At 42.0% G+C, this 19,882-nt stretch overlaps 1 protein-coding gene across 1 annotated transcript in view; it reads left to right on the plus strand.

The window, feature by feature from the left end:
• HRH1 (histamine receptor H1) overlaps nucleotides 1-15,094 on the plus strand; it is a 78,548-nt gene extending 63,454 nt beyond the window's left edge. Inside the window, exon 2 of the mRNA XM_047850846.1 lies at nucleotides 12,168-15,094. Within this exon, the coding sequence (XP_047706802.1) occupies nucleotides 12,203-13,666 (1,464 nt within the window). The 5' untranslated portion in view covers nucleotides 12,168-12,202 and the 3' untranslated portion in view covers nucleotides 13,667-15,094. The remainder of the gene's footprint in view (nucleotides 1-12,167) is intronic.
• Nucleotides 15,095-19,882: the final 4,788 nt, after the last annotated feature.

The raw sequence follows: 19,882 nt of genomic DNA on the forward strand, positions 1-19,882 counted from the left end.
AAATAGAGCAGTTTTCATCTAGAAGTTTTCTATTTTGCTAGGCTGCCCCTTTCCTGTCTTTTTAGCTCAAAGTCTCAGATATATAGGGCCAAACAAGAGCCCAGGGAACTCATCACTGTGTCATTCTTTGGGTCCTGGGATTCCTAACTGGTCTGCCTTTGCCTCTCCACCTTTTAGACTTGTCTTATGTTTGTTTTAAGTGTAATGTTCAGGATTTTTCATTGCATTTGGCAGAAAAATAGGGAAAAGTACCTGTACTCAATCCCCCCTGAACCAGATGTGTCAGTATGTTTTAAGAGGTCTCCATGTGCCCAGGGTTGAGAACCACTGATATAGGCCATAAGCTTCATGAGGGCTGGGGTTGTGTCTATTCTTTACCTGTAATAACTTCTGTACCTGATGCCTCAATAAGGATTTTTTGGATGGATGGATTGGTGGAAGGAAGGGAGGATGGATGGGTGGGTAGGTGGATGGGTGGGTGGATGGATGAATAAATGAATGCATATGAGAATGGAACGAGCAGCCAGAATGGTTCACTCTCACCAATGCCCCCATACACACATACCTCAGTCTAGCTAGACACAAGCCTGGCCCCAGCACCAGTAGGGGGCTTGGCCAGCAGGTGGCGCTGAGGAGCCCCAGGTGTGGTCCTGGGATGACTGCTGCAGTGAGGTCACTTGACTGAAGGAGACAGACATTAAAGAAACTCCCAATTACCTAGGAGCACTCTCTATAAACATCTCATCTACTTCTCCTTTCTCTTCTGCCAGCTCTTTTATTTACCTCAATATCATAAATACTTCTTTTTTTCTCTCTCTCAAGAAGAGAACAGACTGGATAACTTTGATCATCAAAAGTGCCTTTCTCAAGGGTTAATCTCCAGGGATTTAGAACAAAAATAAAACATTATTCATCATGTCCTGAAATGATACGTGTGTGTATGCTGGGCCCGGTGGTGTGTGCAGGGTCTTTGTCTAATGTTAGCACAGATGTTCATAGTTCCAATTCCATGAAATCTTTATTTAAAGTGTCTATTCACTTCTCTCTTTCTTACTAGAGTGAAAAGGTGAGTGAGCTAGAGCAGGAGGTCTGAAGCCCACTCAAATATCCTAGAAGGTGGGTATCACTTGGGCCTTTAGCGAACTTGGTCTTCAGTCATTTTTGGACCTTAGTGCACGACACCAAGCCCCATAAACTCCAGAAATCTCTGTTTCCACACCATTAAAATGGAAGGAAAAAAATGATCCCTTTATCATAAAGTCAGTGTGAGGATTCAGTGAAGCAACATGGAAACCCTCCTAGCCCAATGCTGGTATGTAGGAAGCCTTTGAAATCTTACTTTTCTTTTTGTTCATTGCTTTTCAAGGCCAGAGAGTAAGAGAGAATGGAGCTGAGATTTTTATACTCCTTCTGTTTACCATTTAGTGGTAATCATCCTTCATTGTCCCATCCCTGGCCTCATTTCAGTATCCCAGCCTGTCCCACCAGCGGTAGGGCATGGGAAGCAGAGACAAACAAGTCCAACCTCCCAAAATCTTAAGCCAAGTTATCAATGAGAGAAGATCACAGAGGCACAGGAGGAGACGGGTGATGTCGCTCAGTCACGTCCATTCCACTTCTAAGGATTAAGCAGTTATGTGTAACATTGTGCCCCTTCCACAAGAAACCACGAGATTTATTTTATCTAAAACTCAGTTCCAGCTAAAGCATTCTGTTAAGCAACTATTTTGCTTTCGTGCAAACGACACTAGAATCTTGTAATTGATCCTGTTTTCTTCTTTGTTCTGGCTCCTGGGAAGCTCAGAGTCAAAACCATGGCCCAACTCTAGTGGTCCGTTAGGATCCACCTTAGTTTCATCCTTATTTGCCTAACATTCTTTACTCCCCTTTAAAAAAAAATCCTAGTGCCTGGTAGGTATTTTCAGGGAGCAATACTAGTGTATGAAGATAGGTTTTTAAAACAGACAGAGATATGGAAACCTAGACAGCCCCTTGCTTGAACTACTGAATTTTTTTTAATCAACTTTTTTGAGATATAATTTACATACTATGAAATTCACCCATTCTAAGTAAATCATACAATTCAATTATTGTTGGTAAATTTCCAGAGTTATATAATCATCATCAGAATTCAATTTTAGGGCATTGCCATGACTCTCAAAGATTCCTTCCTGTTTCCACCTCTAGTTTCAGGCAACCACTAATCTACTTTCTGTCTCTATGGATATCCTATTGTGGACTTTTTACGTGAGTAGAATCATACAGTGTGTTGCCTTTTGTGTCTACCTTCTTTAGGAGTTAGCATTTTGGTTTTGCAATTTATCCTTGCTATAGCATGCATCAGTACTTGGGTTTTTTTTTTTTTTTAATTGACAACTAACATTCCATTGCATGGTTATACCGTCTTTTGATTATCCATTCATCAGTTGATGAAAATCTGAGTTGTTTATACTTTTCAGCTATTATTAATAATGCTAGAAATAGTCACATGCAAATCTGTGTGTGGATCTCTTGAGTAGATATCTCGGTGTGGAACCACTGGTTATTATGATAACTATGTTTAATTGTTTGAGAAACTACCAGACTTTTCCACAGTGGATGCACCATTTTACATTCCCACCAGCAGTATATGAGGATCCTAATTTCTCCACAGTCTTATCATTATTATCTGTCTTTTAAAAGTATAGTCATCCAGTAGACGTGAAGTGGTGTCTCATTGTGATTTTGATTTGCATTTCCCTGATGACCAGTGGTGTGGAGCATCTTTCCACAAGCTTCTGAACCACTCCTGTACCTTCTTCGGTGAACTGTCTATTCAGATCCTTTGCCCATTTTTAAATTGGGTTATTTGTCTTATTGAGTTGGAAGAATTCTCCAAATATTCTGGATACATCAGACATACAATCTATCAGATATATGATGTACAAATATTTTCTCCCATTCTGTAGCTTTTTCCTTTCTTAGTGGTGCCTTTTGAAACATAAGAGTTTTAAATTTTGACAAAGTCTAACTTAGCAATTTTTCTCTGTATGGGTTGTACCTCTGGTGTTGTATCTAAGAAATCTTCGGCTAACTCTAGGTCTCGAAGCTTTTCTCTTATGATTTCTTCTGATAGTTTTAAGAGGTTTAGCTGTTACATTTAGGACTAATGTCAGTGTGAGTTAGTTTTTGTGTGTGGTGTGAGGGAAAGGTCTAGATTCATTATTGTGCATGGAGAGGTCGGTTATTGCAGCACTGGAGCCATTTCATTTGTCCCCTGCCTTCTCCTCTCCCTTCCTCTACTTCAGCATGCCTGCAGATGAGCAACACCGCTCCTCAGTGGCAGCCGTGGCCCCCACTTTCTTGTCATTTCAGTTCATGAGACCAACAGACTCTCTTGGCTGTACAACCCCAGTCCCAGTTTTCCGGAAGAGAGAATGGGACTTGGCCCTTCTGGGTCAGAGGACATCCCCTAGTCCAAACACATGTCTAAGGATCAGATTTACCCTGCCAGAGGCCCACCCCTAGGTGAATGATGGTCCTCAGAGAAGGAAGCTGGTGAGCTGGGCAAATACCCCCACAAGGAGTCTATTCCAGGGTCATTTCTAGGGTCATTATCTTATATTTGGCATTCCGGATTCCCTATGAACTAGCTTGACATTTCCAGCTCGGGGCTTACACAGGTCATGCCCTTAGAATTTGTTTTTGCTTGACCTGCATTCAAGTGCTCAAGAAAACAAATAAAACAATTGAATAGTTGGCATTTTAAAACTAAAAGATTTCGTGTACAAATCCAGCTTTTATGCTTCATTTTAAAAATAGGCAGATCTGGGTCTACAGCAGTTGGTGGCATCTGAGCAGAGAATATACCCTCCAGGGTGCCCCAGTCCCCGCCACTCCCTCTTGCTCCACACACAGTCCCCTGTTCTTATTTTTTTTTAATTTTTATTGTTTATTATTTTTGAGAGAGAGAGAGAGAGAAAACAGGGAAGGGGCAGAGAGAGAGGGAGACACAATCAGAAGTAGGCTCCAGGCTCTGAGCTCTCAGGACAGAGCCCGACGTGGGGCTCGAACTCACAGACCGTGAGATCATGACCTGAGCTGAAGTCAGACGCTTAACCGACTGAGCCACCCAGGTGCCCCTAGTCCCCCATTCTTATTAACTTTCCCTCCCTGACTCTGTGAGACATTTGAATATGTGCCTGCACCCCCAGAAAACTCTTCAGGGGTGCTCTCATCTGCCTCTTGCATCTTACCCAGAGACTAACTTAACCCAGCACTGCCCTTGATTCGAAGTCAGACATGTTCCTGCAGCACTGAGTTCATAACAGGATTTTGCTATTTGCAGTCTGCTTTCTGCACCATGTGTCAGTAGCACTGACACCCAAGTCTGGGTGTTTTATGGAAATTATGCCTTGGCCAGATTCGATGAGAATCTGCTGCACTTGGGGTACTTCATGCATGGCACCTCTCTTGTGTAATTAGAGCAAATAAATTAATATTCAGACTTACTTGACTAAGCATCCAGCGCCAAGGGTTCCCAGCGAGTAGAACAGTTGGGAATGGGGAGTGGTGGGTGAGGCACTTTAGAATCCATCAAGAAAGGAATCCCAAACTCTCACTTTTCACGAAAGAAAATAAAAGCTGTGTTAAGAATGTGGAAGAGTTTCCTTTGAAAACATTTTTTTCCAGTGGAATACCTCTATTTTATTTTGTTTTGAAAAATGAATGCAGTTCGTTCCTGCTTTTTTCCCTGTTACAAAACTAAGATGCTCTCATTGTTGATATCTGGGGAAATGCCAGGAATAATCAACATCACCTCCCACCCAGAGGAAACCATTGTTAACATAACGTAATAGAGACTCACCCTCATTCTAAACCTGATAATAGAATCATCCTGCACAAACAACATCTGTTATAAATTTAATTTCATTATAAGCATTTTTCCATATAACTAATGGTGCTCCATAAATGTGATTATCAATGACCGCATGATATTCTATTCTGTAGCTATCCCATAATGTATTTCATTTCCAAATGTTAGATTTATTTCCTTATACTGGCTATCATAAATGATGTTGCAGTAAGCATCCTTGTGTGTGAATCTGTACTCATCTTTTGGATTAGCATGAGAGAAATTTCTAATAATAAAGTTTCCAGGGGCGCCTGGGTGGCTCAGCCGGTTGAGCGTCCAGCTTCAGCTCAGGTCGTGATCTCACAGTTCATGAGTTTGAGCCCGCATCAGGCTCTGTACTGGCAGCTCAGAGCCTGGAGCCTGCTTTGGAATCTGTGTCTCCCTCTGTCTCTGCTCCTCCCCAGCTCATGCTCTGTCTCTTTCTCTCTCTCTCTCCTTCAAAAATATATAAAAACATTTAAAAAAAAAGTTTCCAGCAAAAAGTAGAAAAGTTACATGAAAGGTATCAATATTCATCAATTAGCATAAATCTTACCTCAAATTTGTGTTGGTCTAGACATCCTCATGAAAAATATTCCCATGTCTTCTGTAGTTAGATCCTCCTTCCTGTGTCTCTTGCTGGCTCTTATCCATGTGGTTTTCCAGAGTCCATCCAACAAACTTCTTTTGAGATCTGTTATGTGCCGGCCTGGTGCCAGCATGGGAGAATGGCAGTGAGTGAAAAGGTGTTGCCCCCGCCATGAAGGATGAGGCGTACCCTTGATGGTGACTGGTGTCTCACTTTAGAAACAGAAATAGTGGATGCTTTCCATGTTCTAGACGTGCTCCCTGTTTAGTTAGGGAGAACCAGCTAAAGAAAGAATAGTAAGCTAGGTGATGTAAAGGGAAGTGTTAGAAGCGATGTGGGGACACCAAAGGGGGTGCTTTAAGGCAAATGGTGCCCCAGAGGGGGGAAACAGCACAAGCAAAGGCATAGAGATGTAAAGACTCGCCATCCCAGCAATTCCCTCCCAATTCCTCGAACTCAGCTCTGTACTTTCATTCTTTCTTCTCTTCATCCTTAAATTCTTCTGCCTTCCTCCTGGAGAACTTCTACTCATCCTTCAAAGCCCAGCTCACAGAACACTCCTTCTCCAGTGTTCTTCTTGGCATCCATACTCCACCTTGAGAGTGGCTGTTTCTCCTTCCTCTGTCCTGTCAGCTGCTTTGATCTTACCTCAGTCATCATTTTTGTCCCAGTTACATTCTAGAGTTTTTAATGTTTCAAAATTTTTTTTTAATTTTTGATACTGTTCATTTATCTTTTGTCTTTATTCTCACGTTAATTGACGGACTCCTTGAAGTCAGGGGTAGTGTATCAGTTAAGATTCAGTTTGGCTGTGTGTGATAGAAAACCTATGCTACCCAGAAGTGGAGAGCCCTGACTTATTTGGCAGCTCTTATAGTCATCAGAGACCTCAGCTCCATCCAAATTGCTGCTTCAATGTTCTCGTTTTTTGACTCTTCCTCATGGTCCCAACAAGGCTGCTTAAGCCCTGTTCATCCTATCAACATTCTGGCCAGCTGAAAGAATGAAGGGCCAAAGAAAAGAATACATCCTCCCTTTAGGGCTGCTTTTTGTAAGTTGCAAACTACACTTCTGTTTCCATTTCATCGGAACTTAGTCACATGACCATACCTAGCTACAAAGGAGTCTGGAAAATGTAGTCTGTACTCCAGGCAGCTGTGTATTCAGCTAAAAAATAGAAGTCTGTTACTAAATAGAGGAGAAATAATTATGGAAGACCATTGGCAGGTTTTGCCACAGTGAAAAACAAGGTCAAAGATGATTCCTCTGAGTCAGACTGGGCCAGCTCTGGGATCATTGTGTTACCCAGAAATGGAAGAAAACACAACAGCTACTATTAGTTGAGTATGTCCTATATGTCAGGCACTGTACTAGGTGCTTCCACCCTATTTTAGAGATGAGGAAAATGGAGACTTGGTGCAGTGAAATATCTGGCCCAGCTAATTAGAGCAGAAACAAGATTAGAGCAGAGATTAGCTGGTTTACAAAGTTTAGGTTCTTAACCACTGGCCAATTCTTCCATCCAAGTGAGCTCCATGCCTTCTGTGAATCAGCATTGCTGAAATGGCTAGAAAAGTGGGAAGGTGAGACCACTGGGAGCCTCATTTAATGTCTAGCATCTCTCCAAACCCACCAATTCCTCTTGCCTTCCCTTCCTATTAGCAGAGATCCCTACCTATTGGTCTCTTTTTATCTAAAACCAATATCTGCAAGTTCTACTTAGGTAAATAGTTGCCACTGAAAAAGGAGTATTTCTGATTTGGAGTGAGGTCCAGGACACCTCTTCTTGCATACCTCCCATGATGGGGGGCTTACTATATCAAGGCAATTCATTAGCGGAGAGCTGTATTCTTTGGCAGTTCGAGGTGCTTATTCTTCAGTTAGTTCTCAACTAAGGACCATTTTGCCTCCCAATGGATATCTGGCAATGTCTAGAGATATTTTGGTCTGTCATGACTGGGAATGGATGAGAGGGTGCTACTGGCATCTAGTGAGTAGAGGCCAGGGATGCTGCTAAACATCCAACAAAGCACAGGACAGTCCTTCACAGCAAAGAATTATCCAGCTCAAAATGTCAACAGGACAAAGGTTGAGAAATAGACTAAGGTTTGAATCTTGACATCGCCAGTCTCTTCCTAGCTGTGTGACCCTGAGTAGGTTGCCTTGCCTCTCTGAGCCTGAGCTGTTTCCTCGTGTCTACCTTGGTGATCATCACATGCCCTCCCTATGTGCTTGTGGCAGGCATTTAATAACTGATATCTGAAAAGCCCAGAGCTTGGCTCCTTACCATTGTAGCTGCTCTCATCAACATTCCCAGGATGTGGAAGGAACGTTGACTACCTTTGTTTATTTGCTGGCACATGGGCCTGATTAGATTACACTGTTTGTAATCTTTCTGGAGAAAGTCCCACTGCAGCTAATGGTTTTGGAATGGAGCCATTCCCTTAATTCAAAATTAATGGCTTCCTCGTGCACACAAGCCTCTTAGAGAGAAGGGATTCATTTCTGCTGATCCCCCAGTCCTCGTCACCTAGGAATTGTCAGAACTTTCCCACCCCACTGTCTCAACGACCCTCCCAACAGCCCAGGGAGGTAATGATGCTTTCCCTACTTTACAGGGAAGGTAATTGGAGACGTGGCTGTTGACCCAAGCTCTGCACAGCCCATCAAGTGGCAGAGCCCGGGTGAGAACTTTCTCCTTCCATCACCCGCTTCTTTAGGGACATAGTGCTATAAGGAAGCTACAGGTGCCCACCTTTTTCCCCCAATTGCCCTGTCCACAGTGCCTCCTCCAGCCTCTATTCCCTGTCCCCCAGAGCACACCCTCTAGCCTGCACCATCTCTGTAGGCTTGGCCTTGATCCCAGAGAGGGGCATCTCAGAACCCGATGGGGTCTGGGCAGCCTGAAGGGAGCATGGATGGCCTCCTGTGTAGCATTAGGTGCAATGAGGATCCACGTCCCCGGATACTTCCCGCTCTCAGCCTGATGTCCCTTTGGCATTTATAGAGAGAAAACCATTCAACCATCAGTTTTTCAAAATGCAGATGTCCGAGAGAAGGGAAAGCACCTTACATTAGTTATCTCATCGAGTAGGGCATATTCAGGGATTGGGTAAGAGGAATGGAGACCAGGAATGGCATACGAGCCTGTGACCCAGGCAGCCACACAGGCCCTGTGCTCAGGAGGGCCCCCATCTCGGTTTCATGTTCTGCTGTTGCCATCTTGAAGTTCTTAATAATTTTTTAATTTTTAATTTTGCCCTGGGCCCTGAAAATTACATAGCCATCCCTGAGTGAGACAGGAGGTCAATGTTGATGTGGCTGCTCCTTCTACCCTCTGGGTGCCCACCCTGTGGGACCCACTTTTTAGGCTTCCCTCAGGCTTCCTCCTCTTTCCCTGACACCCTCACCCCCACCCCACATTCTTCAGGGGAGGCAGGTGCCAAGATAGGTCTGTATTCAGCAGGTGGGTGCTCCATTTGCCTTTCCAGGAATCCTGCTCAATTCCATGGTTTCAGAGAACAAAGTGGATTTTCTTACTTCTGAAGCAGATCACTGAGCCGAAAGAACTTTTCACCAGTAGATATCTGTTGAATGATTCGTAGCACCCTGCCCCTCACTCACTGACTCATCCCTTTACCAAATATGCATTTATCTGTGGCTGTTATGTCTAAGCAAAATAACATGTCCAAGCTACAAAGGAGAACATGTGATAAAGAACTGTGCTTACAGAGATAGGAAGATAAATATATATAAATTTTTGTATATTTATATATATTATTTATATAAATATATATGTGATATTAATTTATATGTGTGTAAATTTATATAAAAATATTTATGTGATATTAATTTATATGTGTGTAAATTTATATATATATAAATTTATATATATTTTTATATATGTGATATAGAACTGTGTTATATGTGTGTGATATAGAACTGTGATATATATATGTGATAAAGAACTGTGCTTACAGAGATAGGAAGATAAATATATATATATATAAATTTATATATATTTATATATATTTATATAAATATATATGTGATATTAATTTATGTGTGTAAATTTATATATATATAAATTTATATATTTACATATATTATTTATATAAATACATATGTGATATTAATTTTCCCCAACATTTTCTCACTCAAAATATTGATAGAAAAGTTGGAAGCAATGTACAGTGAACACCTATATATCTACCACCTAGGTTACAAATTAACATTTTGCTCTTTTTGCTTGATTTATGTCTGTTCATTTATCCGTTCTTCTAACCAGCTATCCATCCAACTTGTTTTTTTTGATTCATTTCAAAGTAAGCTGCAGACCTCAGTAGCTTTCACCCCTAAACACTTAATATGCAACACTAATTTCTTTTCGGGGTGCCTGGGTGGCTCCATCAGTTAAGTGGCAGACTTTTGATTTTGGCTTAGGTCACGGTCCCAGGGTTGTGGGATCGAGCCCCACATTAGAGTCCATGCTGAACATGGAGCCTTCTTGGGATTCTCTCTCCCTCTTCCTCTGTTCCTTCCCTGCTCTCTCTCTTTCTCTCTCTCTCTCTCTCTCTCTCTCTCTCTCTCTCTCAAAAAATTTTTTTCCTTTTTTAGTCAAAAGGTAAAAAGTAATGATTTTTATATAAAAACAAATCATTTTCTGTCAAATACAATTATTGAATGACAAATAGTATACACATAGTGAAAAGAAATTCTTAGTTCCCCTCTGTGTGCAATGAGGCAGAGAGAGAAATAAGAGAGAACTTTCCTCAAGGTAACAAGGAGAAAAGAGAAACATCTCTGTAACAGAGGGTGGTTGGAGCTACCTTGAGAATACCAAGCTGTGGGAATGTTTTAGGGAACAGCTTCCTGCTTCCTCCCAATCAAAACTGAAAATCTGAGATGAACTTCCTTAGCCTCTTTCCTCCTTGAGGTGGCTGCGGACTATTCCAGGGGGTGTGAACTTGGGCAGAACTGAAGGTGAAACTGCAAGGTCCTGGGTCTGGGATGTAGAAGTGGAGAAAGGTACAGGCTGATGCGGTGGATTTTGGGGGTTATTATCCTCACAGAGCTGGTGGCTGGGGTGGACGGCGTTGAGTGGGGAAGGCTCTCAGGCTGACAGCGGAGAGTGACAGGAGCAGAGAGCAGGACTGGGGCACAATAGAAGATGATGCTGTTCAGAGGAGGCACATTCAAAGAAGGTGGAGGGTTGCTCTGGCGGGCAGTTCAGAGCTGGAGGAGAATACAGAAAAGTACCCAAAGCAAGCCTCTAAACAGGGTACTTGGAAAAAGCCTGTAGCGATCACCTGTGCCATCTTTCACATTTGACCTGTGAGAAATTGCAGACTGAGAGACCACTCTGAGTATTAGTGGCAGAGCTGGGGCAAAATTGGTGCTACCCAGATGGTGCTTTTCCAACAAAGTAACTCAAGGGTTCCTTCCACAAGGATCAAATGCCTTAAGGTCTTGCTTTTTATTTTTAAAAATATCACACAAATTTAGCTTTCTTCTCAAGAATTTGTCTGGCTTTGTCTTAATGTTACAGTAGTCTGTTTGTGCTAAGCTACTGAGAGATATTTACACTCTGTTAGGGTTTCTAAATTTTCTTCAGAATCATACTACTTTTTGATGAGTATCAAAATCTCACAACCTCTTCCAGAAGTTTTAACTCCCTGCTTCCACCTCCCACCCCAATTAAGGATCATCAATAACAGTATACAGTGTGTTTTCAGTGTAGCCTTACTAGCAAAGAAAGTGTTGTTACATATTACTTTGCACAGTTTATACAATGAAATTTTTTTCAAATATAAAAACAAAATAAGTAAAAAAAGATAAAATATGCTTTATCAAACAACATAACTCCCTTCCCTTTTGAGAATCATTAGTCTAAAGGGATGTGTAGATTTATTCCATGCTTTGGGTACCCTTGTAACCTCCCCCGTATCAGTTAGAGATGCTTTTGGCTGCAAGTAAAAACTCCAACAGTGACTTAAGCAAAGAAGACATTTCATTGTTTCCCATTAATAACCAGTATGAAGGAAGAAGATTCCAGGGTTAGTTCAGCAGCTCAGTGATAATAGGACTCTGGGTTGGCATCACAGTGGTTTTCTTGGTATTTCCCTGATGGCCCCAAGATGACTGCCATAAGCCCCAAGCATCACCTCCTATAGGGAGAAGGGGGCAAGAAGCAAAACTTTTCTTTGTTTTGATCATTTGTCAGAGAGAAAGAAATTTCTAGAACCCTGGCTTTGCCATGAGACTTCCCCATCTACTTTCTTGGCCACAGTTGTGTCTTGTGCCCAATCCTAGACCAGCCACTGGCAAAGAGGAACTAGAGTGCCGTATCCAGCTCAGACCAGTCATAATGCAGCCCACCTTCCCAGAACACATGCCACATGGGACCTACACAAACTTTGCATTGCTTTTGCCCAACTCCTTCGCTAGAATGTAAACTCCATGGGGGCAGAGATTTTTGTTTTGTTCACTGCTATATTCCCAACACCCAGAACAATGCCAGGAATTCACTAAATAGTCATTGAATGAGTGAAGAAATGAATGACTAAGGAAGGAAGGGGATTTGGACCGTAGGCTGTATCTACTGCTCCCAACAGCATACAACCCCATTTAGATCAACTTGATGGTACCAAGTGACTCTACCGATCTCCAAGGCTCTGGCCTTAATCCTTGTGTCTTTCTTCCTAGGGAGGGAGCCCCAGCTGGAGGCTGCTCTTGTGCCAATGACCCTTCCCAATTCTTCCTGTGTCGTAGAAGACAAGATGTGCGAGGGGAATAAGACCACCATAGCCAACCCCCAACTGATGCCCCTGGTGGTGTTCCTGAGTGCCATCTCCTTGGTCACCGTGGGACTCAACCTGTTGGTCCTCTACGCTGTACGGAGTGAGCGGAAGCTACACACTGTGGGGAACCTGTACATTGTCAGCCTCTCTGTGGCAGACCTGATCGTGGGAGCTGTTGTCATGCCCATGAACATCCTCTACCTCCTCATGTCCAGGTGGTCCCTGGGCCACCCTCTCTGCCTCTTTTGGCTTTCCATGGACTATGTGGCCAGCACCGCATCAATTTTCAGTGTCTTCATCTTGTGCATCGATCGCTATCGCTCTGTCCAGCAGCCCCTCCGATATCTTAAGTATCGTACCAAGACCAGAGCATCAGCCACCATCTTGGGGGCCTGGTTTCTCTCCTTCCTGTGGGTTATTCCAATTCTGGGATGGCATCACTTTATGTCACCGGTCTCGGGACACCGGGAAGACAAGTGCGAAACAGACTTCTATGATGTCACCTGGTTCAAGATCATGACCGCCATCATCAACTTCTACCTGCCCACCTTGCTCATGCTCTGGTTCTATGCCAAGATCTACAAGGCTGTACGGCAGCACTGTCAGCACCGAGAGCTCATCAATGGATCCCTCCCTTCCTTCTCTGAAATTAAGCTGAAGCCAGAGAACCCCAAGGTGGGGGCCAAGAAACCAGGGAAGGAGTCTCCCTGGGAGGTTCTGAAAAGGAAATCAAAAGATGCCAGTGGTGAGCCTGTCATGAAGCCACCATCCCAAGACTCAGAGGAGATGAAATGCCCAGGTGTCTTCAGCCAAGAAGAGGACAAAGAAATGGACAAACTCCACTGCTTTCCACTTAACATTATGCAGATGCAGACTGAGGCAGAGGGGAGTGGCAGGAGTTATGTAGCTATCAACCAGAGCCAGGGCCAGCTGGAGATAGATGAACAGAGCCTGAGAATGCGTGTGGCCAATGAGATATCAGAGGATCAAATCCTAGGTGATAGCCAATCCTTTTCCCGGACAGACTCAGACACACCCCCAGAGTCAGCATCAGGGAAAAGCAAACCTAGAAGTGGGTCTAGCACAGGACTGGATTACATCAAGTACACTTGGAAGAGGCTCCGCTCACATTCCAGACAGTACGTGTCTGGGTTGCACATGAACCGAGAACGGAAGGCTGCCAAACAATTGGGTTTTATTATGGCGGCCTTCATCCTTTGCTGGATTCCTTACTTTATCTTCTTCATGGTCATTGCCTTCTGCAAAAGCTGTTGCAATGAGCATGTGCATATGTTCACCATCTGGCTTGGCTATATCAACTCCACGCTGAACCCCCTCATTTACCCCTTGTGCAATGAAAACTTCAAGAAGACATTCAAGAAAATTCTCCACATTCGCTCTTAAGGGAGGCTACAAGGGGATGCAACCAAAGTGACACTTAGGCTGTCCCTGAAGAAAATGGAGGATGAGGCCTGTGAGTTGCCAGGCACCTGGGCTTTCCAGAGTCAAAAGAATAGTCTTAAGGACTAGGTAGCTTGGAAGGTTCTTAGACCCATTGGCAGAATAGCACATGTTGGTGGTCAGCAGAGAGATTGTACTCTGAGTAGAAAGCAGGATATTTCCAAGAGAATCAGACCTGGATGAGTTCTCCTGCTCCTCAGGAAATGTGGGAGCCTCAGACTCTCACTGTCATTCAAGCTTTCAGACTTGAATTAATTGGAAACTGAAGGGACACGTAGGTAGAGTTTTACTGGAGAATTAGAACTCTCAAGCCTTCCTGGAATGGAGTTATATGACTGTGCAGAGACCTCGCATATGCAGATGGATGCTGTCCCCTTCCAGGGATCACCTTGATAGGCATGACAGCTATTCCATTGTGACTGTCACTTCTCAGAACACCTCTCCTCTGAGCCTCTCCTACAGCTTTCTCCAGAACCAGTGTCTGACCCACCTTGGAAATTCTGCTTTATTATTTCTCACTCATGCACATCTTAGAGTTGATAGGAAAATTTTCAGCTTGTACATTTCCTTGTTTGCAACCCCAAATTCCTTTTGGCTATTAACAGAATAATGATAAAAGCTGCCTTCAAAAGAAAAAGAAAAGGCGTGTTTTTAATGGTTGCACAATGAAAGCATAAAAAAAGGGAATGGGGAGAATAAAACTATATCTCTTGAGTGCTGGGCCAGGCTTATCCTCCTTAAGCTCCATGACACTCCATAGCAGGTGGATGGTGTTACTAGAAGAGCAAATTGTGATGTAGCAAGGTGACATAAAGTGCCCAACATCACACAGCTAGTAATGTGAGAGAGTTAGAATGAGAACCCTGTGGGGTTCTGGCTCATTGTAACACGTTTTCTCCAAAAGGCAAAAATTTGTCCTGTTAAGTATGTGCATGTGTGCACACACACACACACACACACACACACATGCACGCACAACTATTCCTAAGAGTGGTGGCAATTCTCAAAAGGATATGCTGAGAGAAGGAAAAGCTGGCATAGAATATTCCTGAGGCAGCAGAAGGTGATACTTTGAGGGGACAGTGTGCATTTTTATTTGTGAGTTCTGCTGTATTCATTGAAGAAAAGTCATCATGTTCTTTTATACTCACACCTCTTTAGTAAAAACTAGCAAAGGCATGGAACATACAGTTTTATTTGGTGTTTACATTGCAGTCTGGTTGTGATTTATATTTTAAAACTTAATGCTAAACTGTAATTTATGTAGCCAAATGGAGTGCGTGTACAAGCTGGTATTTTGTGTCCTGTGTTCCTGTTCGCATGATGTTAAAAATGACAGATTTTTACCTGCCTAAAATATGATATTTGAAACTACCTTGTTATGAGTTTTATTTAATTCTCCCTTTCTGAGTCTCTTGGACTGAGAAGATGTATTGAAACATGCTGTCAAATATTATAAGATATGATACAGGATTGCTCTTTGGTTTCTGGTCGCATGTGTAAATGTCTTTAGGAAAGAACTTTTTATAACAAGCCTCACTGTCTGTTTGGCATCCCCCAAAGCTCTTCTTGGTCAAAATTGGGGGAGCTAATGAGACTTTTATCCTGGTTTTGAAAGCTGTAGCTGGTGTGTTTCTAGGTCAAAAAGCCTTTCCCAGAAGACCTGTGAGAGACTTGCTCCCCAAGATCCCTCAGCTTGCTCCCCAAGATCCCTCATAATGAAGGAGCTTTAAAAAGATCACCTCCCACAGACAAATGGCTAAGTGCCCATTATTCGTGTTGATGAATGGTTGAGGCAACTAGTGAAGAGAAGTGGTTATAAGCTCTGACTTTGGGTCAAAGAGACCTGCATCTGAGTCTGATAAGAAGAAATGGTCAATATAACTTGTCAGAACACAAAAAGCCAGGCCCATGCATTATTGAATACAGTGTTTATGGTGCATGCAGAGCATCTGGTACATGGTGGGGACTCATATGTAGTTTTAAAACATACTGTGTATATCATATGCCAGGCCCCATGCTTTACCACTGTTATCTAATTTAGCCTTTACACGGATCTCATGAGGGAAACTTCTGTATTTTTACAACTAGGCAAACTGAGGCACAGAAAGAAACTGAGGAATGGGCAGACAGAAAAGGAGAAGTAGGAAGTGGGGGACAGAAAGAGCATAAACCAAATGGCATAATATTCATGCACTCAAGAAAAATCTACATTCAAAAACATGTTCTTCATTAATGTATTCACAAGTTAAATATATTCAAAGGGAAAATAAACCATCCTTAGCTTTTGATAAGTAGAAATTCCTTCAAATGATTCTCTTAAGATCATGTGAAAACCAGTCAACTACTGCATCACATAAATCTTTAAAAGCTTGTGAAACCATGCCACCTAATAGAAATTGCTATAAATCGTAGAAGCTGGTCATGTTAATAAAAGTGTTCATTCAGAAAAGCCATTAGTCTGCAGATTGGCCATTTGATGATTTGGTCATTTGGCTACTTGGCTTGCAGAAAATTGCTGGTCTCTCTTTTTAAGATGGGCCTTCCAGAGGAGATTTAAGTCAATACAGGGTGAAAAGGCTGCTGGCTGAGATGCATTCTAAGTTCCTTAAATAAATAATGCTTTTAAGATCTAATTTGCCAATATGTCATTCCACAGTGTTTTGGGCTTTCAACGCCTAGGCTGTGCAGCATATGGTTCCCATTGAGCTGCAAGACAAATGATGAAGGTGGATTGACCTGAATCTCTGTGGTCTTGAATAAATGTCATGGGCCTCATTGCCTTGCTGTGTCCAAGAACATTCTCTGCCTTTTTCTGTGTCCTTGTCTGGCCTCTTTCATTATGCTCCATCATCTTGGTGCCCCAAGGCATGAGCATCAGTTCCAAAGTCCAAAGCTTAAAGAATCATCCTGTGTCTACCTTTGCTGCAATCAACTCTGAAGGGGATTGGGGGTCAGGTGGGACATGTGGTACAAACATGGCTGAAGGACCAACAGTTCCTAGAGAAGTGGAATCATTGTGAGCTGGGTTGAAACTCCAAAAGGTGTTAACTATAAGAATCTTGAAGTCTAGCAGAGGAAACAAGCTTTTAAAGAACTAACTCAACCCAGGCTCATACAGAGTGAAGCCTAGAGGTGGATGGGTGTCATCCTACTGTTTTTTTTTTTTTAATCAAGTTGGTTACATTCAAAATATACAGTAAAATTTACCCATTTATAATGTAGAGGTCAATGAATCTTGACAGATGTACACACCCATGTCATCCCCATTTCAGTCAAGATATAGAACATTTCCATCATCACAGCAAGTTCCTCATGCTCCCTCTATGCTCCAGGCAACCAGTGATCTGACTTCTAAACACTATAGATTAGTTTGGCTGATTCTGTAACTTTGCATAAATGGAATTGTATGGTATGTATTCTTTTTTTCCATTTTGTCTAAGATTCACCCACCTTTCAATCAGGTTTATTATTATTATTAATGTTATTATAGTTGACAGTGTTATATTAGTTTGCAGTGTACCCGTAGTGATTTGACAATTTTATACATTACTCACTGCTCACCACAGTAAGTGTAGTCACCATACAACGTGATTATAATATTACTGACCGTATTCTCTATGCTGTACTTTTCATCTCCATGATTTACTTATTTTACAACAGGAATTTTGTACCTCTTAATCCCTTTCACCTATTTTGCCCACCACCCCACCCCCCTCCCTTCTGGCAACCACCAGTTTGTCTCTGTATTTATAAGTCTGTTTCTTTTTTTAAATTTATTTACTTAAATTCAAGTTAGTTAACATACAGTGTAGTATTGGTTTTGGCTGTAGAACCCAGTGATTCATCACTTACATATGACACCCAGTGCTCATCCCAACAAGTGCCTCCTTAATGCCCATCACCCATTTAGCCCATCCCCCCCCACCGCCCCTCCAGCAATCCTCAGTTTGTTCTCTGTATTTAAGAGTCTCTTATGGTTTGCCTCTCTATTTTTATCTTATTTTACTTTTCCTTCCCTTCCCCTAAGTTCATCTATATTTCTTAAATTCCACATATGAGCGAAAACATATGATATTTGTCTTTCTCTGCCTGACTTATTTTGCTTAGCATAATATCCCTTAGTTCCAACCACATTGTTGTAAATGGCAAGATTTCATTCTTTTTTTTTAGTGTTTTTATTTATTTGAGAGAGAGAGAGAGAGAGAGAGAGAGAGAGACTCTGAGTGTGAGCGGGGGTGGGGCAGAGAGAGAGGGAGACACAGAATCCAAGACAGGCTCCAGGCTCTGAGATGTCAGCACAGAGCCCGACATGGGGCTTGAACTCAGAAACCGTGAGATCATGACCTGAGCCAAAGCCGGAGGCTTAACCAACTGAGCCACCCAGGTGCTCCTCTATGTATATGTATCTTTATCCATTCATCAGTTAATGGGCATTTGGGCTCTTTCCATAATAGCACTGCTATAAACATTGGGGTGCATGTGTCCCTTTGAATCAGCATTTTTGTATCCTTTGGATAAATACCTAATAGTGCAATTGCTGGGTCATGGGGTAGTTCTATTTTTAATTTTTTGAGGAATCTCCATATTGTTTTACAGAGTGGCTACACCAGTTTGGATTCCACCAGCAGTGCAAAAGGGTTCCCTTTTCTCCACATCCTCACAAACATCTGTTATTTCCTGAGTTGTTCATTTTAGCCATTCTGACAGGTGTGAGGTGGTATCTCACTGTGGCCCTGATTTGTATTTCTCTGATGATGAGTGATATTGAACATCTTTTCATGTGTCTATTAGCCAACTGGATGTCTTCTTTGGAAAAGAGTCTATTCCTGTATTCTGCCCATTTCTTAACTGGGTTATTTGTTTTTTGGGTGTTGAATTTGATAAGTTCTTTATACATTTTGGGTACTAACCCTTTATCAGATATGTTGTTTGCAAATATCTTCTCCCATTCTGTCAGTTGTCTTTTAGTGTTGTTGATTGTTTCCTTCACTGTGCAGAATCTTTTTGTCTTGATGAGGTCCCAGTAGTTCATTTTTTTATTTCTCCTGCCTCCGGAGATGTCTAGTAAGAAGTTACTGTCGCCAAAGTCAAAAAGTTTGCTGCTGTTTTCTCCTGTAGCGTTTTGATGGTTTCCCGTCCAACATTTAGGTCTGTCAGCCCCTTTGCATTTATTTTTCTGTATGGTATAAGAAAGTGGTCCAGTTTCATTCTTCTGCAGGTCACCGTCCAGTTTTTCCCAGCACCATTTGCTAAAAAGGCTTTTTTCCATTGGATACTCTTTCCTGCTTTGTCAATGATTAGTTGGCCACACATTTGTGGGTCCATTTCTGGGTTCTCTATTCTGTTCCATGGATCTATGTGTCTGTTTTGTTTGTTCATTTGGTTTGTTGTTTAGATTCCACATATAAGTGAAATAATATAGTATTTGACTTTCTCTATCTGACTTACTTAGCTTCATAGGTCTTTCATAGGCCCTTCCTTGTTGTTGCAAATAGCAAGATTTCATTCCTTGTTTATGGCTGAGTAATATTCCAAAGTGTGTGTGTGTGTGTGTGTGTGTGTGTGTGTTTGTAATAACTTCTTTATCTTTTCATCTATTGATTGACACTTGGGCTGCTTCTGTATCTTGGCTATTGTAAATAATGCTGCAGCAAACAGAGGGGTGCGTATATCTTTTAAAGTTAGTGTTTTTGTTTTCTTTGGGTAAATACCCGATAGTGGAATTACTGGATGATATGGTATTTCTATTTTTAATTTTTTGAGGGACCTCCATTCTGTTTTCCACAGTGGTTTCACCAATTTATATTCCCAACAGTGCACAGAAGTTCCCTGTCCTCCATGCCTTTGCCAACACTTGTTATTTCTTGTCTTTTTTCATACTAGCCATTCTGACAGCTGTGAGGGGATATTACTGTAAGATATTACTGTAGTTTTTATTTGCATTTCCCTGATAATTAGTGGACATTGAGCCTCTTTTCATGCGTCTGTTAGCCTTCTTTAAGTCTTTGGAGAAATGTCTACTCAAGTCCTCTGCCCATTTTTAACGGGATTATTAGTGTGTGTGTGTGTGTGTGTGTGTGTGTGTGTGTGTGTGTTGAGTTGTATAAATTCTTTATATGTTTTGGATATTAATTCCTTATCAGATATACCATTTGC

This window comes from Prionailurus viverrinus, chromosome A2, assembly GCF_022837055.1.
Source record: "Prionailurus viverrinus isolate Anna chromosome A2, UM_Priviv_1.0, whole genome shotgun sequence".
Classification (NCBI taxonomy): Eukaryota; Metazoa; Chordata; class Mammalia; order Carnivora; family Felidae; genus Prionailurus; species Prionailurus viverrinus.